General features: G+C 39.7%; 1 protein-coding gene across 5 annotated transcripts in view; it reads left to right on the forward strand.

The window, feature by feature from the left end:
• Positions 1–26,632, forward strand: part of GABPI (zinc finger DHHC-type palmitoyltransferase GABPI) — a 327,590-nt gene that overhangs the window by 30,949 nt on the left and 270,009 nt on the right. For 3 of the 5 annotated variants that reach the window (XM_067766527.1, XM_067766528.1, XM_067766529.1), the window contains exon 4: positions 2,742–3,080. The exons of the other annotated variants lie outside the window; for them this stretch is intronic. In XM_067766527.1, coding sequence (XP_067622628.1) covers positions 2,742–2,916 — 175 coding nt within the window. In that variant the 3' untranslated portion in view covers positions 2,917–3,080. Of the gene's footprint in view, positions 1–2,741; positions 3,081–26,632 lie in introns of those variants that run through there. 5 annotated transcript variants of the gene reach the window in all.

Consider the following 26,632-nt stretch of genomic DNA (forward strand, 5'->3'; position numbering starts at 1 on the left):
AGTAAAATGTAAGAAAAAATTAGTCCGGACGCGATCTGTAAATTCTGCCAAAATTCAACATACAGCACTTCTTGAAGTTTTATATAAAAATGAAGTGCGTTGAGTCAGTGGGGTCAACTACCCCGGTTTTGCGAAAGCAGTCGCCAACTGTCCCTCCCAACTCAGTGAAGGTCTTCTCTTTCCTCTGTTTACGAAATGCCGGAGCGTATTCGTTCATCCGCATAACATGACTTAGCTAGCGAAGCTTTCTGTTTTTATTCGCTGCACTGTCCTCATATCTGCGAAAAGCTCATATAGCTCATCATTATACCTCCTTCGATATTTGCCGTCTATATCACGGGTAGGACTATAAATCTTCCGGAGAACTTTTCTCTCGAATACTCCAAGAGCCATCTCATCTTCTCTCTACACCTTCCATGATTATGAGCCATACATAAGGACAGGTATGATGAGCGATTTGTAAAGCGTGATTTATGATCGTCGAGAGAGGACGTTACTTTTCAATTGCCTACTCAGTCCAAAGTAGGACTTGTTTTCAAAACTTAATCTGATTTCTAAGCGGACATAGTTTGTTGCTAATGCTGGCTCCCAAATACACGAAATCCTTCACAGTCTCGAATTTATATCCGTCAACAGTGACGTGGCTGCTAAGGCGCGAATGCGCAGAGTTTTTTTTAGATGACAGCAAGTACTTGTCTTATCCTCATTTACCGCAAGACCCACTTTATCTAATCCCGAGAAGTCGGATTGTTCAGGCCAACAATATAAATATCATCAGCATACGACAGTAAGAAAGTGCATGAAAGAGTCGGCTTGTCTGAAGCCTCGCTCTTCTTCCTTCTGATGCATCGTTCTTCCGGTCCTTCCCAATCCTTACGGAGCTGGTGGTGTTGCTCAACGTCAGTTGGCAGAGCCTATTAACTCTGCAGGGAACCTCTGTCCCTATTACGGTTTACAACTCAACTCTCTTTTAGTTGAAATTTTGAAATTTGGTTTTACAGATTACAACTCTACCTGTCAAAATATGCCTGTTGAAGTTGCCATACATACCTTACATTTGAATTACCCGTGGTTATTTGTTTTTACAAAATCACAACTCCTCGTTTATTTGATATACAACCGTATAATCCGAATTTCACGGTAGTTATTGTTTCATTGCGAAAGAAATGGTTTTGGCGGGAAAAATGTATCTATATAATAGCTGTGGTAAGCGCTAAACTTTATCTACACTTCTGAAATTGCTGCGCAGAAAATTAGTACTCCTAAATTTCAACTGAAATATGTGTCTATGTTTCACCTCTACTGTGTGTCCACGATTCACCGCAACCGATTCAGCTATAGGTTACACACTATGTCCAACAGAGGTGTGTGTCTCCTCTTTTCGGTACAACATGTTCTGTAGCTAGCTATTTAACCACTGCCGCTAGATACGTTTGGTTAGGTTAAAGTGGCTGCCCCCCAGAAATAACAGGTATGATAAGTGACTTGTAGAGAGAGAATTTTGTTTGTCGAGAGAGGACCTTGCTTTTCAATTGCCTAAAGAAGCACTTGGTGGCAAGAGTTATTCTCCGTTTGATTTCTAGGTCGACATTGTTTTTGCTTTTAATGCTGCTTCCCAAATATACGAAATCCTTCACAGTCTCGAGTTCTGATCCGCCAACAGTGACGTCTCTACAAAGGCCACGATGACAGCAAGTGCTTTGATTGTCCACATTTACTGTAAGACCCACTTTTTTGTTTTTTTATCTTATACCAACTCTTCGCGTACATGTTTGAACAGCCCGGCGGGTATCCCGTCATTACTTGGCACCTTCTGATTTTTTAGCCGTGATATTGCCATTCTCACTTCGCCATAGTTGGATGCCGGAGAGTGTTTTTCATCACCGGCGATCGGGGTATTGGGTTCGTCTTCCCCCACACTCTGTACATCAGTTACCAGGTCGCCATTATCGTTCCTACAGGAATCTGCCCGGTCTTGAAACCGTCTGTCATTAAAAGAGCATGAAATATGTATGGTCAACCGAAAGTAATAGTAATAATATTTTTTCGCGATAAATATCCGGGGAGATAAAGCCCACTGCTAGCCCGCTTTCAAAAAGGAAGAAAAAATATACTCCGAAAATTTAATTTTTACTCTGGCGCAGTCGTTTACTCAGGTGATAGTTTTAAATACTCCGAACTCAGGTAGCGAAATATGAGAGAAATGTAAAAAATCGAAAAATTTCAAAAGCGCTACGTCGTCAAACTTTTTTTCAAATTTGTTTACAAATACAACAATTCCGGAATGCGGGATCTTGGCTTATTTGTTTATCGTATTGTATAACTTTTTACTAAGTTTTTGTTTTAATAATTTGGTGAATTCGGTGATGCAAAATTCGTGTAGAGCTGGCATTGAAAGCGCTTGTTTTTCAAATAACTTTTGAACGATTAGAAAGAAATTAGATTCTTATAACTGGCAGTGATGCGCATCAGCTGATACCCCTTCCGCTCCTATAGGACCAATATTTGACATGAAAAATTAGCGACTTAGACAGTCTTAAATAAATAGAAAATATATGCTTTCCAAGGCAGCCGGTTCTATGGTTGCGTCCCTCCCACAAATTGTCTTCCTCCCATCAGATCCTTGCAGCGGGACTGCGCCATATTTTCTTGCTCTGATCTTGTTGACGTTTTCCAGGAAATGGCCATGTACATATCTATGTTCATTTAAACAAATTCATACTAAAAAATATTTTTCATAGGTTGAGCTTAGCCTTCGTCATTGCCGCATATGCTTTGATAATGGCAGTATATATGATCACTATACTTCTACGACAAATATATTTCGTTTCTCGAGGAATTACATTGTACGAATGTAATAAAGGCTTACGTGGTAATAATAAAACTCCAAGCAATTGGGGAAGTTTTATCTCTTAGGCGAATTTGAGATAATTATTCCCTTGAAGTTTTTCGCCTTTTTCATAAAATTATGCATGAATTGAGCTGATATTATACGCTTACTTAATTCAAGTAACACATTTTATCTAGTTAATTAAGTGCATATATCGCATTCTGTAAACTAATGGTAATAAAAATATACTCTTAATTAACAGAGTAAGTCTGGTAACTGTTTTTTACTTCCAAGTTTTCGACAGATATGAAGTTTACATAAGCACGTATCACTAAAAAAAAGTGGAAAATCTGCTCCCTTGGTTAGAATATTTATTTCATAGAGATGTTAAAAATTGAAACACATTTTTTTCAGCACCATGCAAAAACAGAATCCTAGATTTTAATAAGTTATATGTTGTTGTAAAGGTATTCACTCAGAGCACAACTTGTAGGAAGAAGTCGTTAGCCTATGTGGCCAAGTTCAGCTTTTATCGAGGGCTGCCAAAAACCGGAATTCTTTGTTCGAGCCATATATGAAAAATATTCAGAATAAAGCGCTACCCACATCAGCCGGTTCTATGTAGCAGTGACTTGGAATTTTTTTCCCGACCAAGAGCTGTAATTTTAAATTAATTTAATTTGTTGCGTACCTTGCACAAATTGTCATCCTCGGATCAGCTTCTTGCAGCTGGACTACTCCATATCCTCCTGCTCCGGGAAGTTATTGAACCCTGCCCCGGCCCATGGATGTGGTTCTGCTGCGTATGCCGGTAAAAGGATCTATCCCAGACGATCATATTCTTATTAGTGTGCGACGTGCAAAAAATGGCCGCATCGTTTGGGATGTTCTGAGCTAGAACCCAACGTTCGTCGACCCTGAAACTTCAACAAAACTATTGTGGCTCCTTGCTGTTCGCCTCCAATGACGTTACTCGGTTCACCGTCTAGCGTACCTCCACCGCCTTCTAGCAGCAACACTGTCCAGCAGGTCACATAAAATGTGCGCCAATCGGCGCACCCAGCTCACACGGCCTCTCCAACCCATCACTTTAGTCTACGGGACTAGAAGCCCACACCACGTCATCCGAATGCCAGCTAAGAATATTTATCATTCTAATGCAGCTCATGCCTTGGCCGCTACCACCTTCATCGATGCTTCGAGCTTAGAAATAGCAACCCTGTTTCCAACGTTGTGCCAAAACACAAGTACCAGCCCATCAACTCCACCAAAGCCTAAGTCCTTCAAGGCGTGTCCCCCATATCTAACCCCCAGAGTGACGATAGCTCCCCATTGAACTTCAAAATTATGCAAATCAGTTGTAACGGGCTATCCGGAAAGATCGTGAAGATAATGAATAAAAATATAGTCTGTACATCCACAACTCAAAAAACGAAGTTAACAGCCACGACAGCCAAAAAAAAGATCGCGTAAGGGGTAATGGTGAAGGCCTCGTTTTTATCATCCATCACTCCATGCAATACAGTCTACATCATCCGCAGGAGCAAAACCTTAGAAAGTCAAGGCATAATTATACGGTCAGGTGATGTTGATCTAGAAATTAATAACACACTGGGAAAAAAACTGTAGATCCAAAAATTTAATACGTATTTGCAAAAACTTTTATTGGTTAAAATGTAACCAAACAACTACACGAATTTGATGCAAGAATGAAGACTATTAATTTTTTAACAAAATTAGTTCTTAAGACAATAAAAGTGTATACCCTGTTGATTTAAATACTTTTCATTGAAGCTAACAGTGGAGGTCGTGAACCTGTTGAGTTAAATACTTGGCTTTTGAGATCCCAACAGCGAACAGCTTTGACGGAAAGAAGTTACGTATTTGATTCAAAATTGAATTTTGAAAATTGTTCGCAATAAGGCAAAATATTTCTGGCCTACTGTGAGACAAATTTTAACGTAAACTCAATTGATTAATATTCGGTTAAATGGCTTTTTATTTAAAAGTTTTGAATGTAAATATACATATGCATGCGAATTAACTAATATACGTTTATTTTGTAATCGGAAACTTAAAAATAATTATTACAAAAATTCATTATGTTCATATTTTGTTTCGATACGTTCAGCAGTAGATAATAAGGCGAATGGTTTATAGGATATGAAAAAAATTCAATGCTTTTGAAATAATAGCATTGACAAGTATCGGAAATTATATATGACCATATATGTAATACTCTTATATTGAATAGAAAAAGCTCGCAATGAGTTTTGAATTCGAAATCAAAAATAGACAACCTACAAAATTTTTGTGATTGTAGCAGAATAGATTGGGAAACAATTTTAAGGATTATTATTATGTTATTTAATTTCATGAAACAAATTTTCTTATTTTTCTCGAAACAATTCCGAAACAATTGGGAAATTCCGCTTATTTGAAATCTTCTGCTAACGTTCCAATGGCTAAACTGTCGAATAAATAACTCCAATATTCTGTATTGCAAAATGGTCTTTATTAGACTGCTTCGGGAGTTTAAATCAAAGTGATTAGTTATTACTCAGCTTGCGCTCTTTTTATACTCTCGGTTTCCTCGTTCACCCATTTCTCTTAAGGTCGAGTAATTTCGCGTATAGTTGTAGCTCATGCTTGGTTACCAGCTATATACATGTAAATTTGTAGTTTATAGCCATATGCGTGTGTATGTGTGAGTAACTACTTCGGCTGATGACTACATGTGTGTGTGTGTGTGATATCTCTTCGTCGCCTTCTGTGTATGTGTATAAATAATGATTGATGTGTTCATATACATAAGTGTAGCTTGCTTTATTTTTTTTGTTGTTGTACCTTTATTTACTAGCAGCTTAGTGATGCTAAAATTCGCCACACTGCCCTCCACCTAAGTCGGATCGTCTCGATCAGACAAGTTTTCTGATCTGAACGCGGCCAGCCTTTCCAAATGAACCACTTTCATTTTGTTTCGTGGATTGCCAATGGTTTGTATGCGGTAAACTACATCGTTGATCCGTTTTACAACTTTGTATGGGCCTTCCCGATTTCACTGCAATTTCGGGGACAACTTTTTTTCGTTGTGGGTTGTATAACAGCACCAAATCTCCTTCCCGAAAACCTTCCTAATTAATTGCTTTATCGTATCTGGCTTTCATTTTGTCACTCATAATCTTGGTTCGTTGTCTTACACGATCATGTATTTCTCTCATCTCTTCTTCTAAGACAGTGGATTTCTTGACATTTCTCTCCGCATCGGCATTTATCCCAAACTTCAAATCAGCTGACAGTCTAAGGTCATTGCCAAAAATTACCTTTGCGGTAATATAGAAATATTGTGTATATTTGGCCGGAATGGGGGCGTGGCACCGCCCGTTTAAAAAAAAAGTTTCTCAATTTTCTCTTACAATAAATCTTGGTAAAATATAGCTTATTATTCTAGTCTACGACGTTTTAAACATCTTTCTTTATAAAAGTGGGCGTGGTCCTTAACCGATGCCGTCCATTTTTACTAGACATATTTTCTGCTATAAAGAAAGTATGTATTCCTAGTTTTATTACGATCCATTAATTTTTTTCGAGTTACGGCTCCCGAAACATAGAAAATTGCTAAGTAAAAAAAGGAGCAGTGCCACGCCTATTTTAAACAATTTCAATATTTACTTATTTTCTATTATAATTCCATTTAGAGAAAGTAAAAAACCATTGATATTCAGCTCTTTTTCGCAAAAGTATACCTTATAATATTCGTCTACGACGGGCGTAATTCTTTACCGATCTCGTTCATTTTTTCTAAAAATATTTCCTGCTGTAAGGAAAATATATGTACCCAATCTTATTACGATCCGTTAATTTTCTCTTCAAGTTATGGCTCCCTAAACAGAATATTAAAAAAAAATAAATTTAAGGCGCGATAACCTCCGAAGAGATCTAAGGCCGAGCTTCTCTTCCAATTTGCGTCGTGCTCCTCTTGACTTTCCCTACAAATTGGCCGGACGGGACCTACATGTTTTATGCCGACTCCGAACGGCATCTGCAAGGCAGATGAGTTTTCACTGAGAGCTTTTCATGGCAGAAATACACTCGGAGCGCTTGCCAAACACTTCCAAGGGGCGACCCCGCTTAGAAACACTTTCTTCTAATTGAAAAACCTTATTTCTAAAATTTTGATGTTGCTTTGCCCGGGGTGTGAACCCAGGGCATACGGTGTGGTAGGCGGAGCACGCTACCATCACACCACGGTGGCCGCAGAATATTGCTTAGTCTTAAAAGCGGCGGTGCCACCCCCATTTTAAAAAATGTGAACTTTTTCCTATTTGTTGTTATAATTCCACTTGGGGAAAGAAATACCATTGATATAAAGCTCTTTTTGGCAAAGATATAGCTTACATTTTTCGTCCACGAACCTTTGGAAAATCTTTTATATAAAAGAGGGCGTGTCCCTTAACCGATTTCGTTAATTTTTATTCGAAGCATTACTTATAGTGAAGGCAACTTCTATGCCGAATTTTGTTATGATATGTTTAACGGGATTTGATTTATGATTAATAATATTTGTAAAATTGATTTTATTACAAGTGGGCGGGGCTACGCCCATTTTAAAATTTTTATCAAGAGTGTCAATATCAGTCCACACATCACATTTCAACAGTCTAGGTACATATATTATTTACTTGATAATAATGTTTTTTGTGTTTTCAAAAATGTTATATGTATAAAAAGTGGCTGTGGTTATCAGATTTATTTTTTCTATAAAAATGCAGATTTTTCGTCTCCTTCCACTGGCACCACTGGTGACGACATATTTTGCGTCAGTTAGCTTTCTACTGGTTTCGTTTATGAACGTTTCATTTAGTTAAAATGTCATTGTGTCTTTGTCAATGAATACTTATTTTTTATTAAGTTTTGTAATAAAATTTAAACTGTATACTTTTTAGAGGTTTTCCTGTCAATTTTAGATTAATTTAAATTTTTTGAGTTAGGCTCTTTTGACCATTAATTGTGAAGTGCAAATAAAATAATTTATTCCACTTTTCCAACCCAACGTTTCGCTAGACTTCCTAGCATCATCAGGGGTGATCTATTTATTTAAAATACAACAAAAAATAAACAACCGTGAAAAACAATAATAAGCCTTATATAAGACACTTATTAACAAATTTACGTGTAACAACATTAAAAACAAGAAGAAACAACACTTACACAATATGTTTAGTTAGGATCTAAAAATTAAAAAATAGTACCATCATTAATACCTTGTTTATTAAATTTTTCGCCGTATTTATTTTATATTTCATTGGTTGGCAAGAATGAAAATTTATAAGACGACCAGATGCTAGGGGCTTTGTGAACCAATCAAAGGACAGACTTCCAATATTTTTGTTTTTGAATATTCTGACGTCCAGATAAGGGATGTAATCATTCTCCATCTCAGTAGTGAATTTTATTTTGTTGTGATAACTATTTAAGTTTTCTTGTATTAATTCAACGTCTTTACGTTTTATTATTGCGAGGATATCGTCAACATATTTTACTATAAATTTTACTTCGATATTATGTTTTTGTTTTAGTACATTTAGCGTGTTGTCTAAAATATCGTCTAAAATGATACCTCGTTGTTATAGATAAAATAGTTGTTGTCGAGTAGACAAAATTTTAAAATTTCATGGAATTTGCATCTGGGTATATTAGTCATGGATTTTATATTATCCCATTTATCCATTATTATTTTTATAGCTAGATTAGTGGGAAAGAAAACTTAAATAGTTATCACAACAAAATAAAATTCACTACTGAGATGGAGAATGATTACAGCATCACTTATCTGGATGTCAGAATATTCAAAAACAAAAATAATGGAAGTCTGTCCTTTGATTGGTTCACAAAGCCCCTAGCATCTGGTCGTCTTATAAATTTTCATTCTTGCCAACCAATGAAATATAAAATAAATACGGCGAAAAATTTAATAAACACTGTATACGTTTTACTTGCATTATTAGTTAATAAACGAAAGTATGTTTGGCTTTTTACCTACACCAATATAGGCCAAAAACATCGGAAGGTAATTTCAAAACCGACCACATCCATTTAGTTTAGTTTCAAATCCGGCTAACTCCATAGCTTGGTTCCAAAACTAGCCATCCACAATTTATTTGAATAATTTTTAGGTGTATTAAACGAAACCGATTGTTTTGTATTAGTAATACATATGTATTTATATTATCATCACAAACATAAAAATAATAAACACAAATAGTTTTAGTCATTGGTTCCGGTTTTGAAAATAGACGATTCAATTAGTAAACGAGGTGCGTTTGCATAGCAATTTGTATTCCAAAGGTCATCTATATATATAAAAATCTAATTCTGTGTGTATTACCTATGGAAACGCATTTCCCACACTTCAATCATCACCAAATTTTGACTATAGGTTCCTTCGGCCAACGGGAAGGTTTTAGGCTAACAATAATTTGGATATATAAAAGGGGCGTGGCACCTCCCATACAAATGAAATCTTTGGTACTGCATAACTCCGAAGGTATACATACCAGAACATTGAAATTCAGTACGGAGTTATATGAGGTCAATCCCTAACACCACCAAGAAAATGTGGAATTGGGAAAAAGGGGGCGTGGTACCTCCCATACAAATGGAATATATCATACTGCATATCTCTGGATGTAGTAAGGGTAGGATAATGAAAATAGGTAAGGAGCTATATGACGTTAAGTCCTAATACCTCCAGTAAAATGTGGAATTGGGAAAAAGGGGCGTGGCACCTTCCCTACAAATGGGATTTTTCAGAACTATGGCTGCCGTACAAACTTAGGTTATTTTAACACCTAAAGTTTCACTGCATTGTTGAGTTTGGCTGTTATTCCTTTTGGACCTATAGTAATCTGTCGCCGTTAAAAAATTTGATAGCTTCAGTCTATCTACATCTTCTATAAAAATCAAATTCTGTGTGTGTGTGTCCCTATGCAAACGTATTTCCCACACTTCAAACATCACCAAGTTTCGGCTACAGGTTCCTTCGATCAAGACGAAGGTTTTTCATATTTCAGAATAAAGAATTTTAAATTTTAGTTTTCTTAGCTCCCAAAAATGATCATGTTAACAAAATCAATGATCGCATTCAAAACCGAATTCCTGGTGAAGTGGTGAAATATAAATCGATCGACACAGTTACAGATGAAGATCAAATTGTGAATTATCAAATTGAATTTCTAAACTCTTTAGAACCACCTGGAATGCCTGCGCATATATTAACTTTGAAAATTGGGTCACCAATCATGCTTCTTCGGAATTTAAACCCACCTTTTGCGTTAAGAAATTAATGCCGGATGTAATCGATGCAGCAACCATCAGCGGTAAAAACGAAGGTGAAGATGTGCTCATTCCACGGATTCCAATGATTCCTACAGTTTTGCCATTCAATTTTAAGCTCTTACAGTTTCCTGCACGCCTTGCTTTTGCAATTACAATAAACAAAGCACAAGGAAAATCGCTTACTGTTGCAGGATTAAATTTAGAGAGTCCGTGTTTTCCCATGGCCAGCTATATGTTGCTTGCTCTAGACTTGGAACGCCAAAAAATTTACTTATCTTTGCACCGAACGAACAAACCAAAAATATTGTAACGAATTTGCTGCAAATCCTCTTATTTGCCCCTTTGCTAAGTTCGAATAACTAAACTGTTGAATAAATAACTCCAATATTGAAGAATGGAAAAATGGCCTTTATTAAAGTACTTCACAATCACACGTATTCTTTGCTACTCGCTGGCTTAATAACCAAACTGATTGATAACTCAAATGAAACTCTACTATTGGCCGCCAGATCGCGTGCTTAATCAAACTGATTGATAGCTCAACTCAAACTGAATTACTTCTTACTCGCCTGCCCCGCTTTTATAGTTTACGCTGCATACTTCTAGGCTCTTCGATTTCCAGAACTTACTAGTTATTTTCGGCTACAAAATCGCCAGCCACAACTACGTGCACAAATTATTGCTCTCTCTTGTGACAACTCAGATAAGATATATGCATGTGTTTGTGCATTGCCGCTCCGCTGCTCGTATACGTACATATGTGTAGACGCAATTATTTATTCGTTTATATAGATACATAATGACTGAATTATTGATGTGAATGTTTGTAGTTTACAGTCTCTCGCGCATACATAGGCGTATAAGTAAATGCATCTGTGTGTGACTTATTTCGACTGCCTTATATATTTGTATACATGATTTGATTATTGACGTAAATACTGCTTATCGTGGCCTTAGCATCGCCTTAGTGATGGGATAACTTAGTGATGCTAATATCCGTGACACTGCCCTCCACCTAAGTCTGATCGTCCCGGTCAGACAAATCTCTCGATCTAAAAGTTGCCAGCCTTTCCAAATGGACCACTTTCATTTTGGTTCGTGGTTTACCGATGGTTTGTATGCGGTACACTACATCGGTGATCCGTTTTACAACTTTGTATGGGCCTTCCCAATTACACTGCAATTTCGGGGACAAACCTTTTTTACGTTGTGGGTTGTATAACAGCACCAAATCTCCTTCCTGAAAACCTTCTGAATTAATAGCTTTATCATATCTGGCTTTCATCTTGTCACTCATAATCTTTGTTCGTTGCCTTATCTGATCATGTATTTCTCTTAGCTCTTCTTCCAAATCACTAATGGATTTCCTGACATTTCTCTCCGCATTGGCATCTATCCCAAACTTCAAATCAGCTGGCAGTCTAAGGTCATTGCCAAAAATTACTTTTGCAGGGGTTTGGCCCGTTGTCTCATGCACTGCTGATCGGTAAGCCATCAAGAATAATGGTATGCGGGTATCCCATTCTTTATGGTACTTGTCTACTACTTTCCTTAAGTGCTCCTCCAATGTTCTATTGAATCGTTCTACCATACCATCGGATTGAGGATGCAATGCAGTTGTCCGTGTTTTTCGAATGCCCAATGACTTACACATTTCCTGGAACACAGCTGATTCGAAATTCCTGCCTTGGTCAGAATGTAACTCCATTGGTACACCATACCTTGCAACCCATTCGTTTTTAACCACTTCTGCTACTGCTTCTGCTTCTTGGTTTGGGATTGGGTATACCTCTGTCCATTTACTGAAATAATCCATAACCACCAGTACGTATTTATTTCCGCGGTTGCTAGTAGGAAATGGACCTGCGACATCCATGGCGATCCTTTCAAATGGCGCACCTGAGTTATATTGCTTCATCTGGCCATGACTTCGTGTTCTGGGCCCTTTCGCTCTGCTGCAAACCTCGCAGTTCGCAATCCACTCAGTGACAGACTGACGGCAACCAACCCAATAGAATCTCTGTTTAATCTTCTCGAGCGTCTTCGTGATTCCAAGATGACCTCCGCTTGGACCATTATGCAGCTCGCTGAGCACGTCAGGAATCCTCTTTCTGGGAACAACTATCAGTTTATTCTTGTATTTACCATCCTCACTCTCCCATACTCGATGAAGGCGACCGGATATCAATTCTAAACTGTTCCACTGTGCCCAATATGACTTCGCAATGGGACTCTCTGCTGACATCTCTTCTCTGTTTGGTCTTTCATTTCGTTCGAGCCCTTGCATAACACGTGACATTTCTGCATCTTCTAGCTGGCACTTTCTTAGCTGTTCCTTGTCCCATTCATCTGTACATGTTATATTCATTAGCCGGACATTTATAATGTCTTCTTTAGCCTCGGCTTTTGAACAGTGCTTACATTCCAAACTGCATGGTCTTCGTGACATTGCATCAGCATTTCCATGGGTACTACCTTTTCGATGCTCAATGGAAAAGTCGTACCTTTGTAGTCGCTCGATCCACCGTGCCAATTGTCCTTCCGGATTACGGAACTGCAGAAGCCATTTCAACGCTGCGTGATCTGTCCTGGCACGGAATCGTTGGCCGTAGAGGTATTTGTGAAAATGTTTAATGCACTCTACCAATGCCAACAGCTCTCTCCGTGTAGCGCAATAGTTCCTCTCTGGTTTTCCAATTGAACGGCTGTAATATGCAACTACCTTCTCTTGCCCATCGACCAGTTGTGATAAAACGCCTCCTATAGCATATCCGCTCGAATCTGTATCTAGAATAAACGTTGCTCCTGGAATCGGGTATACCAACATTGGGGCAGTGCACAGCCGCTCTTTCAATGGTTGGAAAGCTACTTCTTGCTCCTTCTTCCATTCAAAAGCTTTATTTTTCCTTGTTAGCTCGTGGAGACTATGGGCTAAGCTGGCAAAATTTGGTACAAATCGGCGGTAATATGTGCACAGCCCAAGGAAACTTCTCAATTCATGCAGATTCTGTGGTCTTGGCCAATCCTTTACTGCCTCTATCTTTTCATTTGCTGTACAGACACCTTCTGTCGTTACCTTGTGGCCCAAATAATTTACTTCCTTTTTAAACAGCGTACACTTTTTGGGACTTAACTTCAGACCAGCTATTCTCTGGAAAACTTCCTCCAAGTTTTTAAGATGTTCATCAAAACTCTTGCCCAATACGATGATGTCGTCCAGGTAGACCAAGCATGTTTTCCAATGTAGTCCTTTCAGTACCTGGTCCATGAGTCTCTCAAAAGTAGCTGGTGCATTACAAAGTCCAAAAGGCATCACTGTAAATTGCCAAAGACCAACACCGACACTGAAGGCTGTTTTTTCTTTATCTTCCTCCTTCACCTCAACTTGCCAGTAGCCGCTTTTCAAGTCCAGTGTGGAAAACCATTTCGTACCAGATAGCGAGTCCAGAGTGTCGTCAATTCTTGGCAACGGGTAGCTATCCTTTTTCGTAACGTCATTCAACTTTCGGTAGTCCACGCAAAACCTCATTTTTCCATCCTTCTTCTTTACAAGTACTACCGGTGAGCTCCATGGACTAGCTGATGGTTCGATGACGCCGCTGTCACTCATTTCTTGTATGATTTGACTCACAACTTCCCGCTTCGCCAGTGGAACACTACGTGGAGCTTGACGGATCGGCCTCGCATCTCCAGTGTCAATTTGATATTTCACAGCATTGGTGCGGCCTGGTTTGGAACCATCCTGGTCAAATATGTTCGCGTATTTTATGAGTAGTTGTTTTGCCTTACTCTGATAGGCTTCCTCTAGCCCATGCGTCCATGCCGTGATATCATTTGAAAGATCAGTATTACTAGATGAAACGTGTTCCTGGAGCTGTTCACAGTTAATAACTACTTCGGCCTCTTGGCATCTTCCCAAAATAGCTCCTTTGGTCAAATTGAATGGTGACTTGAACTCATTGAGTACTCTTACCGGAATACGTCCATCTTGTTTTGTCGTAGCCAGGGTTTTTCCTACAAGTATGTTCAGTGCTCATTTATTTGCTGCTTCGACAACCCACAATTTGTTTGTCCCACAATCTCCATCAATCTTTGCCCAGATGACTGCTTCTGATTTTGGTGGTATTTGCTGACTCTATTCCACCAGCACTCGTTTACTGCTGTAGCCTCTCTAATTAAGTGGCACATCCATGTTCTTATATCGCATCGTCTTGCTTTGCAAATCGATTTTGATGCCTTGGTTGATTAAGAAGTCCACTCCAATTATGATTTCATCAACAATACCTGCCACTATAAAATTGTGTAGTACCGTGACGTTCCCAATTGCTACTTCACATTCTACTTCTCCAATTACCTGGGTGTCATCTCCAGTGGCTGTACGCAATATTGCTCCATGCAATGGTCTTATCTTCTTGTTGACTAAATCCGCTCGAATGATGGAATGAGATGCACCCGTATCTACAGTCAGTAAACGTTCCTTTCCATCCACATGTCCTCCGACAGTAAGATTGCTCGACCTTCTTCCAATTTGTGAGATAGAGATTATGGGGCATTCAATTGAGGGAGTCAGCTGTCGCCCCTTGCTGCTGACTCGCTTTAGTTTAACGATTGATTGGTCTTGGAGATTTGCTCATCTCCTTTTGCTCTGCGTTTACGACCACCCACATTGTTGTAACTGTTAGGGTTGGTGTTGCAATAACGTGCAATATGCCCTGGCTTTCCACACTTAAAGCATTTGACTGCATCATTATTCTTCTGCTGCGTACCCTTCAATGCTTCCAAAATTGCGTCTACCCAGTCTGGCTTTTCCACTTCCACTCGATGAGCTTTGTACGCTGGCTTACTCAAAAGTGAGGCTGTTTCCTGAGTCAGTGCATGCGATACCGTTTCAGCAAACGTTAGTTTTGGATTCGCATATGTAGCCCGCTTCGTTTCCACATCTCGTATGCCATTTATGAAGCTCTGGATTTTTACCCTTTCAGTGTATTCCACGGGTGCGTCCGCATTTGCAAGATGAGCCAATCTTTCAATATCTGAAGCAAACTCCTGCAATGTCTCATTTGCTTTTTGGTAGCGGTTTTGCAACTCAATTTGGAATATCTGTTTCCTATGCTCGCTTCCGTAACGTCTCTCTAAAGCGCTCATCAATGTTTCGTAGTGGTTCCGCTCGTACTCTGGGATGGTCTGTAAGATTTCCGCGGCAGGCCCTTTCAGTGCCACGAACAGAGCTGCAACTTTATCTTCAGCATTCCATTGGTTCACTGCTGCGGTCTTCTCAAACTGTAGCTTAAAGACCTGGAAAGGAACAGAACCGTCAAAGGATGGTGTTTTTACCTTTGGATTACTAGTTGAAACTGCTGGGCGATTTAGTTGCAACTGCTCGATACGTCCTCTCAAAGCATCCACCTCGGCCTCGATTTTTTCTTCAAACTGTAAAATTTTTGTATCTTGCGCCTCCAACTTCGAGGAAATACGCCCTTCTTGCTCTTCCAGTTGAGCAGAGATCTGCGATGATATCTGTGCTGAAATTTGAGCCGACATTTCGGATATCCGTGCCTCTTGTGCTTCCATCTTCGATGTAATCTTTGTCGACATTTCTGACATACGCGTTTCTTGTGATTCCATCTGGTATACCATATACGTCTTCTGTTATTCTAGTTGAGATGACATATACGTTTTCTGTTCTTCTAGTTGAGATGCCAGTTGAGATGTTATATCTGTCCTTTGCGATTCCAGTTGAGAAGCCACTGTCGATGTTTGAGCAGATATTGCAGCCAAAATCATGTTCAAGTCTGTGTTCGCCATTGTCTGCGGTGTTTCTTCCATTTTTGTTATTTCCTCGCCATCAAGATGAAAGTCATACTCTTCCACATCAATTCCTTCTCCTTCCATTGCCTCTCGTAGCCGTGCCTGAAGTTCCAGTTTAACGCCGCTTGTATTCAATCCACGGCTCTCCAACTCCTTCTTTAGTTGCTGGATCTTCAATTCACTGAACTTTGCCATGTCCTTGTTGTCCTCTGGAATTTATTCAACAATTCCTCTTCTGACACCAATTGTAACGAATTTGCTGCAAATCCTCTTATTTGCCCTTTTGCTAAGTTCGAATCACTAAACTGTTGAATAAATAACTCCAATATTGAAGAATGGAAAATGGCCTTTATTAAAGTACTTCACAATCACACGTATTCTTTGCTACTCGCTGGCTTAATAACCAAACTGATTGATAACTCAAATGAAACTCTACTATTGGCCGCCAGATCGCGTGCTTAATCAAACTGATTGATAGCTCAACTCAAACTGAATTACTTCTTACTCGCCTGCCCCGCTTTTATAGTTCAACTGTTTTCACACAGAAACTTAATGATCTCATTTCACCTGCTAATGAAATCGTAAATTTTTTGCTTTTACACAGAAGTAACTGCATACACATACAAGGTGGGAGCATGGTTACATACCTACAAACAAAAAAAATTCCATGTACTTGTAAATTCGATGGACAAATGTCAAAATCGTACTGCGCTGGCAGTTGATGTATCAAATCAAATAAAAAAGGTTATAATCAGCTGTTCGATGCGGTCACCTTGTATCGTTCCGCCATGCAGACAATGACATTTGCTTTGAAAACTAAGAAGCGGAAACGAAAGCGGAACGCTGCCAACAGAGTTGCATTGTGCTTTTGACTTCATTAGGCATTCGATTAGCTACTAATGAAATAATAATAGATTCGAATTTTGTACGGAAGATTGAGCTCAATAAGCGTCTTAATGTAGAAAATTGCCTTTATTATTCAATAAGCCGTCTGTGTGAAATTAGTATTACGCTGCATACTTCTAGGCTCTTCGATTTCCAGAACTTACTAGTTATTTTCGGCTACAAAATCGCCAGCCGCAACTACGTGCACAAATTATTGCTCTCTCTTGTGACAACTCAGATAAGATATATGCATGTGTTTGTGCATTGCCGCTCCGCTGCTCGTATACGTACATATGTGTAGACGCAATTAGTTATTCGTTTATGTAGATACATAATGACTGAATTATTGATGTGAATGTTTGTAGTTTACAGTCTCTCGCGCATACATAGGCGTATAAGTAAATGCATCTGTGTGTGACTTATTTCGGCTGCCTTATATATTTGTATACATGATTTGATTATTGACGTAAATACTGCTTATCGTGGCCTTAGCATCGCCTTAGTGATGGGATAACTTAGTGATGCTAATATCCGTGACAATATTGTGTACCCACATGCTTTAGAACAAGATACAATAATAAAATGTTTTAAACGAAAATTTCACCAAATATGCGTACAAAATTCAATTAAATTTACAGAACAATAAACTAAACAAAACAGAAACAAGTAAGGAAGGCTAAGTTCGGGTGTAACCGAACATTACAAACTCAGCTGAGAGCTATGGAGACAAAATAAGGGAAAATCACCATGTAGGAAAATGAACCTAGGGTAACCCTGGAATATGTTTGTATGACATGGGTATCAACTGGAAGGTATTAAAGAGTATTTTAAAAGGGACTGGGCCATAGTTCTATGGGTGGACGCCATTTAGGGATATCGCCATAAAGGTGGACCAGGGGTGACTCTCGAATTTGTTTGTACGATATGGGTATCAAATGAAAAGTGTTAATGAGTATTTTAAAAGGGAGTGGGCCTTAGTTCTATAGGTGGACGCCTTTTCGAGATACCGCCATAAAGGTGAACCAGGGGTGACTCTAGAATTTGTTTGTACGATATGGGTATCAAATGAAAGGTGTTAATGAGTATTTTAAAGGGGAGTGGGCCTTAGTTCTATAGGTGGACGCCTTTTCGAGATATCGCCATAAAGGTGGACCAGGGGCGACTCTAGAATTTGTTTGTACGATGTGGGTATCAAATAAAAGGTGTTAATGAGTATTTTAAAAGGGCGTGGGCCGTAGTTCTATAGGTGGACGCCTTTTCGAGATATCGCCATAAAGGTGGACCAGCGTGACTCTAGAATTTGTTTGTACGACATGGGTATCAAATGAAAGGTGTTAATGAGTATTTTAAAAGGGCGTGGGCCGTAGTTCTATAGGTGGACGCCTTTTCGAGATATCGCCATAAAGGTGGACCAAGGGTGACTCTCGAATTTGTTTGTACGATATGGGTATCAAATGAGAGGTGTTAATGAGTATTTTAAAAGGGAGAGATGGTAGTTGTATATGTGAAGGCGTTTTCGAGATATTGACCAAAATGTGGACCAGGGTGACCCAGAACATCATCTGTCGGGTACCGCTAATTTATTTATATATTGTCACGGATATTAACATCACTAAGTTATACCATCACTTAGGCGATGCCAAGGCCACGATAAGCAGTATTTACGTCAATAATCAAATCATGTATACACATATATAAGGCAGCCGAAAGATGTCACACACATATGCATTTACTTATACGCCTATGTATGCGCGAGATACTGTAAACTACAAACATTCACATCAATAATTCAATCATTATGTATCTACATAAACGAATAAATAATTGCGTCTACACATATGTACGTATACGAGCAGCGGAGCGGCAATGCACAAACACATGCATATATCTTATGTGAGTTGTCACAAGAGAGAGCAATAATTTGTGCACGTAGTTGTGGCTGGCGATTTTGTAGCCGAAACTAACTAGTAACTTCTGGAAATCGAAGAGCCTAGAAGTATGCAGCGTAAACTATAAAAGCGGGGCAGGCGAGTAAGAAGTAATTCAGTTTGAGTTGAGCAATCAATCAGTTATTGATTAAGCACGCGATCTGGCGGCCAATAGTAGAGTTTAATTTGAGTTATCAATCAGTTTGGTTATTAAGCCAGCGAGTAGCAAAGTATAAGTTTTATTGTGAAGTACTTTAATAAAGGCCATTTTTCCATTATTCAATATTGGAGTTATTTATTCAACAGTTTAGTTATTCGAACTTAGCAGAGGATTGCAAATAAGAGGATTTGCAAGTAAATTCGTTACAATTGGTGTCAGAAGAGGAATTGTTGAATAAATTCCAGAGGACAACAAGGACATGGCAAAGTTCAGTGAATTGAAGATCCAGCAACTAAAGAAGGAGTTGGAGAGCCGTGGATTGAATACAAGCGGCGTTAAACTCGAACTTCAGGCACGGCTACGAGAGGAAATGGAAGCAGAATTGATGTGGACGAGTATGTCTTTCATCCTGATGAGGACGAGACAACAGCAAAAATTGAAGAGAAAAATGAAACACCGCAGACAATGGCGAACACAGACCTGAACATGATGTTGGCTGCAATATCGGCACAAATGTCCAACATGTCGTCACAATTGGCATCCCAACTGGAATCGCAAAAGACAGAAATAACATCTCAAATGTCATCTCAGCTGGAATCGCAGTCGACACAGATAACATCAAAGATGGAAGAACAAGAGGAGCGCTTATCATTGCAGGTGGCACAAATGTCTTCACAGTTAGAAGCACAGGAAGCAAGGGTAACATCAAAGCTGGAAGCGCAGGATGCAAAAATCGCTCAATTTCAGGCAGAAGTCGATGATTTGAAGGGTCGTATGGAGCAGTTACAATTAAATCATCCAGCAGTTTCAGCGAGTAATCCAAAGGTAAAAACACCATCCTTTGACGGTTCTGTTCCTTTCCAGGTCTTTAAGCTACAGTTTGAGAAGACCGCAGCAGTGAACAACTGGAAAGTGGAAGATAAAGTTGCCGCACTCTTCGTGGCATTGAAAGGACCAGCTGCCGAAATCTTACAGACTATTCCAGAGTACGAACGGAACAGTTATGACGCATTGATGGCTGCTGTAGAACGGCGATACGGAAGCGAGCACAGGAAACAGATATTTCAAATAGAATTGCAAAACCGCTACCAAAAAGCTAACGAGACTTTGCAGGAGTTTGCTTCGGACATTGAAAGATTGGCTCATCTTGCAAATGCGGATGCACCCGTGGAATACACGGAAAGAGTGAAGATTCAGAGCTTTATAAATGGCATACGAGATGTGGAAACGAAGCGGGCTACATATGCGAATCCAAAACTAACATTTGCTGGAACGGTATCGCATGCTCTGATTCAGGAAACAGCGTCGCTTCTGTGTAAGCCAGTTTTCAAAGCACCCCGTGTGGAAGTAGAAAGGCCAGAGTGGGTAGAAACAATTTTGGAAGCACTGAAGGGATCTCAACAGAAGAATGCCGGAGTTATTAAATGTTTCAAATGCGGCAACCCAGGTCACATTGCACGTCATTGCGATCTTGGTCCTAATAGTTCCAACAATGTGGGTGGCCATAAACGCAAAGCTGGAGGAGCTGAGCAAGAGCGAGTAAGAGATAGAGAGCTAGATCCAGCTATTGAATGCCCTGTGATATCTGTGTCGCAAATTGGTAGAAAATCGAGCAGTCTTACCGTCATAGGGAATGTGGATGGTAAAGAACGAGTACTGACTGTAGATACGGGCGCATCTCATTCCTTGATCCGATCTGACTTGGTCAACAGGAGAGTAAAACCGTTACCTGGAGCAAAGTTGCGTACGGTCACTGGCGAGTATAACCAAGTTCAGGGAGAAGTGATATGTGAAGTATTGATTGGGAAGATCATGGTTCTACACAAATTTGTTGTGGCGGAGATTGTTGATGAAGTTATATTGGGAGTGGATTTCTTGGTTGACCATGACATCAAGATCGATATGCAGAGAAGGGTGATGCGTTATGAGAACCAAGATGTGCCACTTAACTTTAGTTTGGAAAAAGGGTTCAGCAGTAATCGGGTACTGGTGGAGAATACTCGACGTAGGCCACGAAATTCAAAGGTAAGGGTTGATAGATCGAATGGGCCAAATAAATCAGAATCAAAAGTACCTGCGAGAGAAACACTGGCATTGACAAAACCTAAAAGACGCAGGAAAACGAAGCAACGAATTTCCGAGAAAGAATGCGAGGGTAGTTTCAAGCCGGAGCGCACTACTGTTGTAAAATGTGGGAACGACAAACAACAGAGTGTGAAGGAACGGCCCAGGGTAATGAGTAGTAAGATGAAACACTGGCATGACAAGAACTTTAATTCGGAAGGTTTCTTGGCCGGAGATTTGGTACTGTTAAACAGCCCTCACCGGCGGAAAGGTGTTCCAGCTAAATTTCGGTGCAGTTGGGAAGGCCCGTACAAAGTTATGAAGAAGATCAGTGATACCATCTACCGCATACAAACCACTGGGAAACCACGGGTTAGAAGAGTGGTACATTTGGAGATGCTAGCGGCAGTTATATCGGGAGATTTGTCTGATCGGGACGATCAGACTTAGGTGGAGGGCAGTGTCACGGATATTAACATCACTAAGTTATACCATCACTAAGGCGATGCCAAGGCCACGATAAGCAGTATTTACGTCAATAATCAAATCATGTATACACATATATAAGGCAGCCGAAAGATGTCACACACAGATGCATTTACTTATACGCCTATGTATGCGCGAGAGACTGTAAGCTACAAACATTCACATCAATAATTCAATCATTATGTATCTACATAAACGAATAAATAATTGCGTCTACACATATGTACGTATACGAGCAGCGGAGCGGCAATGCACAAACACATGCATATATCTTATCTGAGTTGTCACAAGAGAGAGCAACAATTTGTGCACGTAGTTGCGGCTGGCGATTTTGTTGCCGAAACTAACTAGTAACTTCTGGAAATCGAAGAGCCTAGAAGTATGCAGCGGAAACTATAAAAGCGGGGCAGGCGAGTAAGAAGTAATTCAGTTTGAGTTGAGCAATCAATCAGTTATTGATTAAGCACGCGATCTGGTGGCCAATAGTAGAGTTTAATTTGAGTTATCAATCAGTTTGGTTATTAAGCCAGCGAGTAGCAAAGTATAAGTGTTATTGTGAAGTACTTTATAAAGGCCATTTTTCCATTATATATACAATATGTAATACCCCGAACAGTATTCCTGCCAAGATTCCAAGGGCTTTTGATTTCGCCCTGCAGAACGTTTTCATTTCCTTCTACTTAATATGGTAGATGTCACACCCATTTTGCAAAGTTTTTTCTAAAGTTATATTTTACGTCAGAAAAACCAATCCAATTATCATGTAGAATTATGGTATTTTTTTAATTTTTCGTAACTTTCGATATCGAAAAAGTGTGCGTGGTCATAGTCGGATTTCGGCCATTTTTTACACCAATCCAAAGTGAGTTCAGATAAGTACGTGAACTGAGTTTAGTAAAGATATATCGATTTGTGCTCAAGTTATCGTGTTAACTGCCGAGCGGAAGGACAGACGGTCGACTGTGTATAAAAATTGGGCGTGGCTTCAACCGATTTCGCCCTTTTTCACAGAAAACAGTTATCGTCCTATAATCTAAGCCACTACCAAATTTCACAAATTTTTGTTCGACTTATGGCATTAAAAGTATCCTAGACAAATTAAATGAAAAAGGGCGGAGCCACACCCATTTTGAAATTTTCTTTTATTTTTGTATTTTATTGCACCATATCATTACTGGAGTCGAATGTTGACATAATTTACTTATATACTGTAAAGATATTAAATTTTTTGGTAAAATTTGACAAAAAAAATGTTTTTTTAAGTACGCGTGGTCGTTCTCCGATTTTGCTAATTTTTATTAAGCTTACATATAGTAATAGGAGTAACGTTCCTGCCAAATTTCTTCATGATATCTTCAACGACTGCCAAATTACAGCTTGCAAAACTTTTAAATTACATTCTTTTAAAAGTGGGCGGTGCCACGCCCATTGTCCAAAATTTTACTAATTTTCTATTCTGCGCCATAAGTTCAACTCACCTACCAAGTCTCATTGCTTTATCCGTCTTTGGTAATGAATTATCGCCCTTTTTCGGTTTTTCGAAATTTTCGATATCGAAAAGGCGGGCGTGGTTATAGTCCGATATCGTTCATTTTAAATAGCGATCTGAGATGAGTGCCCAGGAACCTACATACCAAATTTCATCAAGATACCTCAAAATTTATTCAAGTTATCGGTTATCGTGTTAACGGACAGACGGACGGCCGGACGGACATGGCTCAATCAAATTTTTTTTCGATACTGATGATTTTGATATATGGAAGTCTATATCTATCTCGATTCCTTTATACCTGTACAACCAACCGTTAACCAATCAAAGTTAATATACTCTGTGGGCTCTGCTCAAGTGAGTATAAAAATAACGCAACATTCATTCGATCTCGGGCGTAACAACGTACGCCGGGTATAGCTAGTTTAGAATAAAATGAAGAGCGCGCGAGCCAGTAGCGTAGTGAGGTTTTCTTGTGCCCCGGCACAATACTTTTATCATTTCAAATTTTTCTTTTTCCATACTTAACAATGTTAGGTCACTTAGGCGACCTTGCCCCATCGTTGATCGTAAATATGTCAAAATCAGTTTTAATTTGCTGAATGAAGGTTCGCAGCTAGTAATTGATACTGAGATAATCAAGAGTATTTGAAGTGCCACTCGCAAGTTTGGAAAAACATCTTCTCCAAACGAGATTATAAAATTAAGTAATTCTAACGGAGTTTTAGGTTCAATTTCTTTTCTACTGCGAAGTAATATTTTGCAAACACATATTTCGAAAAAAAAAGTTCTGTTCCATCGAAATCTATATTATAAAATTCACCCAAGTTCTTACAATTTCTATGTATGGCGGCATTATCCTTGTTTAACAAATATCCAACGTCTAAGAGAAATCCAAATCTAAATCTAAGGTCGTGTTTCGCTATAGTCCCTCAATTATTTCGCCATTTCTTTATGGGTCAACGAAGGAGGGTGGGCAATATGAACCATCAGTCATTTTTAAAAAGTTATGCAATACAACCATAGCATTTACAACTCAGCAGTTTCTGGATACATGGCTTTGACTACCATATGCTTCAATGCCTACAGCAGTAAATGTATTGTTGGCGTCACAAGCACCTAGCAACACGACTCTGTAAATTCCTGCAGGAATTCGGTGGACAAGTAATTGCAACATAGACTGAATGAGTACGTAGTGTTACCAGAAGTTCATGCCACTTGCTGCTTCTAGATATGACAGCTGTATCACTCCTAATAGCTGGAGTCTTAGCCTGGGCACGATCATAAAACGTGCTCGATTGGTCTCTCCTCCAACCTGCACTTCCTTAATTTGCTATCACTGACCAAGCCTATTGTAAAGGCATGTGACGCGAGAAGGCAGTGTCCAGTCAGAATATCCGCCATGAGCCTACAGTCCTCTCCTTTTAATGATAGGAGCAACCTTGTTAGCCTAAGGTGCTTAAACCTATACATAATCTTCGACACTTTACAGCCCCGCGCTTGGACCCACGCCTTCCCCGCTTGGTCGATCATGTGCACCTCTCGCCTTCTCTTATTCTCGCCCAATCTAATTGGGACGTCTACGGAGCACGCTTCAAGGGATGCGCCCTTTTTAGCTAGTTCAGCCGCTTTTTCATTCCCATCTATTCCCATATGCCCTGGGACAATTACAGATGAATGCTTTTGCCCGTCCCGTAACACACTTTTAGATACTGTGCTATGCGAGATTATTGCCTTAATTGCTGCTTGGCTGTCAATATAAAAATTAACACGGCTGCAGTTTAAGCTATTCTCTTCCAGTGTTTCTACTGCTTTGATTATTGCTAATACTGCCGATTGGAAAACGCTACAGTCATCTGACAGCTTGTAGGATCTGTTTATTTCGGATCAGCACAGTTTACTACTCCTTCCACTACTTAGGAACCATCCGTGTACTTACATATATATCGCCTCGTCCGCCATTTGAGCACCCCCTTGCGCCAACCGTGTTGTTGTATTAACCTCTATTGTGACTTTAAGAGCCCCCTCGAAGCGCAGATAGGGAATCAGGTAGTCTGTTCAACCTGTAATTGATGACGCTATACTACTATGGCCGTATGGTCTGCGCTCAAGCTGCCCCGAGGCACTGAGCCTCGTTGCAGTTGTTAGCGCTATGTTCTTTGCTACCAGGTATACAGGTGGTGTAATTGCTCCATTATCGTATTAACAAACGCAACCTGTTGAATATTTGCATTATTTCTTTATTTGTTGTATTTCGTATTGCTGAATATTTATCATATTTCTTTATGTTCTTCTATGACACTCGTTCAATTTATTATTACTGGACGCCAACAAAGTGTAACACGCTCAAAGCTTATAAATTAAATATTAATTTTTAAAACTAGCAAACTATAAATTTTTTACTTGCCAGTAGCATCAACCCCAGGTGGAATGTGCAGAATGGCATACAATGCAGCTGTCGGGGTTGTTTTCAGGGCTCCCGTAATGCTAAGCATTGATAGTCTGCATACCCCCTCTAATTTTTTGAGGTAGGTTGCTTTTTGTGTAGTTTTCCACCAAACAAGAACTCCACGGAATAGCATAGAGCTTGCAATCGCTGTAAATACCCAAGGACAAAGAGAGGGCGATAAACGCCACGTACACCGCCGCATTCTTTTCACCTTCTCCTCCACGTTGAGCTTCCACGGCAGCTTACTGTGTAGGATGATTCTTAATATTTTATGAAAAGTTTCTCCTGTAAGGTCACCCCTCCTATCTTAGGCCTGGTCCAATTTGGGACCTTGTACCACTTAGTAAACAACACTAGATCCGCCTTCCCTGCGTTGGCTGTCAACCCGACATTATATGCCCAGGTTGGAATATCCCGAAGCGCCCGATCCATCAAAGAGCTAATCGTTGGAAAGCACTTTCTACCTATGGCCATTGTAACGTCATTTACGTAAGCCGTAAGTTTTACGGGTCCCTCATCGAACCGCCTGACCAGTTGGTTGATGACCAGCGTCCACAGCAGAGGTGATATCACCCCTCCCTGCGGCTCGTCCCTGACCACTGATTTCGGGGCCTCATACAATCCCCATTGTGAGGTAATCTTCCTGCATTTTAACATCCGATCCATCTGGTTATGGCTGGATGTACTTTAATGTAATTAAGACGATCTATAGTCACCCATTTAGAAACATGGTTGAAAGCCCCGGTAATGTCTAAGAAGACTCCTAGAGCATATTCCCTTTATTCCAGGGCTTTCTCTATGCTTATTACTACCCTATGCTATGCGGTGTCCACCGACTTGCCTTTGGTGTTCGCATGTTGTCTTGTGGAGGGCAGCTTTTCATCCACGTTGGACTTTATGTACACATCAGCCTCCCAAAGGTTTTGAGCAGAAATTATGTTAAACTAATGGGACTGTAGTCTTTAAAATACATGTGACCGATCTTCCCCGCCCTTGGAACGAAAGCTACACCAGCGATTCTCCAAGAGTGCGGTACATTATTCAGTCTTAGGCACCCATCGAATATTATTTTAAGGCATTCCACGACCGCTCTACTTGAAACTTGTAGCATGGCCTTGAATATACCGGCTGGGCCCGGCGATTTAAACTTAGAGAACGTTTTCACCGCCCATTCTTAGTATCTATCACCAAACCC

This window comes from Eurosta solidaginis, chromosome 2 (genome assembly GCF_040869045.1).
Source record: "Eurosta solidaginis isolate ZX-2024a chromosome 2, ASM4086904v1, whole genome shotgun sequence".
In the NCBI taxonomy this organism is placed as follows: domain Eukaryota; kingdom Metazoa; phylum Arthropoda; class Insecta; order Diptera; family Tephritidae; genus Eurosta; species Eurosta solidaginis.